Consider the following 2,893-nt stretch of genomic DNA (forward strand, 5'->3'; position numbering starts at 1 on the left):
TCTCTAACTTGCCTGACAAGTTTACCCGGACTCCTACAGCTACGCATACGATTGTTTACAGTCTCCCAGCCTTGAGAGGCCCGGGAAGCTTAAGATATTCAAATAGCTTAGAGCTTCTCAGAGAGTTAGAGACTGTCAGAATAAAACTAGTAAAAGATTTCATTGATGAGCCAATGCTTGTTGCCAAGTTTCCACATCCCCTGTATTGTATCCTTGAATGTGTATTAATTAATATAGTTGGTATGTAGAAAAGATAAGTAGTGGCCTTAGTGTTAGCAACTTTAGACCCTTAAGGTAATAAATTCTTTCCTTTGTTGTAAACCCGTTACACATCCGCCCTATAGGAATGCAATTTTATCTAACACCTTCGGAAGATGGCGCCAAACCTTAAAATAATTACTCTTAGAGAAAATAAGTCTTTGTCAAGAGTCATAAAATGTTAATAGGCCTTCTGGCCAGAAGATGATGTAAATCACCTAAACCATTTGAATACGATAAATTTGCAGGATAGAAACCCTGGTTTTTGATAAGGATCAAAGACTGCTGACTTTGCATCCCCTATTATCCTCTATGTGTAACTTAGGGTATAAAAACCCCTGTTGAAAATAAAGCTATGGGCCTTGCCTGCCAAAGCTTGGTCTCCCCATGTCATTTTTCTCCTTAACTTCCAGCTGAGTCTCCATCTGGAGCGCGGAAATCCTCTGTGACCACTTATTTGCCTGGGCTTCTAAGACCCACTCGAGAAGGTGTCTAAGGTGGGGCACCTTCCGCTATTTGAGAGGGCGCCTGCAGCCTCCGTGGTCAGAGCTAAGCTGGTGTCACAGGTTATATTGATTTTCTGTGTAAACCAAGCTACTCAGCTTCTTTTCTCCACTGAATTTTCCTACTGAGCTATCCTCATTCTATTACTCTTTATATCTCTAATTAACATTTGAATAGGTCGCTGAAGCTGTCTCTCCTTCGAATACCCTGGATCAGCAGGGGCTGGTCCCCGGCATATATATATTCTTCTTAGATTATTTTCTATTATAGTTCATCATAAGATATTGAATATAGTTCCCTGTGGTGTACAGCAGGCCCTTGTTATATATTTTACATGTAGCAGAGTATCCTGAATATTCACTGGAAGGACTGATGCTGAAGCTGCAGCTCCAGTATTTTGGTTATTTGATGTGAACAGACAACTCATTGGAAAAGTCCCTGGTTCTGGGAAAGACTGAGGCCAGAAGGAGAAGAGGACATCAGAGTTGAGGTGACTGGACAGCATTACTGATGCAATGAACATGAACTTGGGCAAACTCCGGGAGATGGTGAGGGACAGGGAGGCCTGGTGTGCTGCAGTCCATGGGGTCGCAGAGTTGGACACGACTGGGTGACTGAACGACAACAATGAAAGTGTATATCAATCCCAAGCTTCTAGTTTATCTCTCTCTCACCTTTCCCCTTTGATAAATTTGTTTTCACCATGGGGGCTGTGGTTCCCAGAGTTAGAGCTGGGTATGGAAGAAGAAGCTGCAGGAGGCAGCTCTGAGTTTAGGGAGCCAAAGGGCAAATGTGAGTCATACCTGTGATAACGCCACGTGTCAAATGGGTTCGGTTTAAGTGGTGCCCAGAGAGTGTCTGGAGAAGGGCATGGAAACCCACTGCAGGATTCTTGCCTGGAGAATCCCATGGACAGAGGAGCCTGGTAGGCCTTTCAGTTTATGGGGTCACAAGTATCGGACACGACTTAGGGACGAAACCACCAGAGAGTGTCAGAAGTCAAAGGTGAAAAGCTGATGGCTCAGGGCAGCTTCTCTAGAAGCAGAGCTGGGGAGAGGGATTGGGCAAACGTGTTCTTTTGAGGCAGGGCTCTTTAAGACCAACCTGTAAAGGAGTGAGAGGAGTGAGATAGGCAATCGGGGAGAAGCAGCCAAGCAAGGAGACAGCCCCCCATAAAATCAGACTGTGGCCTCAGCAGGGCACTGCCAGGGCATAAATGGCACCATGAATGGTTTCAGTTAAGGCCAGGAGCCCAGATGCTTGTATCCCCACGTGATCAAACATTGGCCACTCGGTGGGGGTGGCCCGATATAACTTCCCAGGCGTCTCCAGATACGGCTGCTGCCTTCAGCCAGGGGCAGGTCTCTGCACAAAGTCTCAGCTGGGAGCAGGTGATAGAAGCCCTTGAAGCAGCTGGGAAACCAGTGTGCCAGCTGGCAAAGGGGATGTAGGTGGGGGATTCCAGCAGCACCCCGTACTCCTAGAAAGCTGGTTTCCTTTATGAGCTTTAGGGGTTCCCTAGTGGCTCAGCTGGTAAAGAATCCGCCTGCAATGGGGGAGACCTGAGTTCCATCCCTGGGTTGGGAAGATCCCCTGGAGGAGGGAAAGGCTACCCACTCCAGTATTCTGGCCTGGAGAATTCCATGGACTGTATAGTCCATGGGGTTGCAAAGATTCGGACAGGACTGAGCGACTTTCACTTCACAAGGGTTCAATGAAGGGCCGTGGTCAGGGGTCTAATGGAAGGGTCAAACGTCTGCTGGAATTAAACAGAGGGTGGCAGGGGAACAAAGGTAGCCAGTGGTCTTGAGGAAGCCAAGGAAGATGACGGTGCGTTGGGCCAGGTGCACATCAGCTGGTAACACAGAGCTGTTTGGTGTAAAGGCAAGGAAGAGGGAGGCGGGGGAGATGTATTCCCAGCCATTCACAGCAGCCTTCCGTTTCACGGTATCTTGTCGTGAGAGGCCTCTCTTCTGCGGTGTGCGGGGAAGCCTCTGCAGGGGACCTGGTGTTTCTGGTGGACCCCAGCGTCCACCCCAAGAACATGCACAGCGTGCGGAGCTTCTTGAACACCATGGTCCACAGCTTCGGTGTTAGCAGGGAGGTGGTCCACGTGGGGCTGGCCTGGTAC

The 2,893-nt window shown here is 48.6% G+C and overlaps 1 protein-coding gene across 1 annotated transcript in view; it reads left to right on the forward strand.

Moving 5' to 3' along the window:
- The window catches only part of LOC105000759 (collagen alpha-4(VI) chain-like), a 123,982-nt gene that overhangs the window by 5,083 nt on the left and 116,006 nt on the right, over nt 1-2,893 (forward strand). Inside the window, 1 exon segment of the mRNA XM_010856754.1 lies at nt 2,727-2,875. Coding sequence (XP_010855056.1) covers nt 2,727-2,875 — 149 coding nt within the window.

This window comes from Bison bison, unplaced genomic scaffold, assembly GCF_000754665.1.
Source record: "Bison bison bison isolate TAMUID 2011002044 unplaced genomic scaffold, Bison_UMD1.0 scf7180017864374, whole genome shotgun sequence".
Classification (NCBI taxonomy): Eukaryota; Metazoa; Chordata; class Mammalia; order Artiodactyla; family Bovidae; genus Bison; species Bison bison.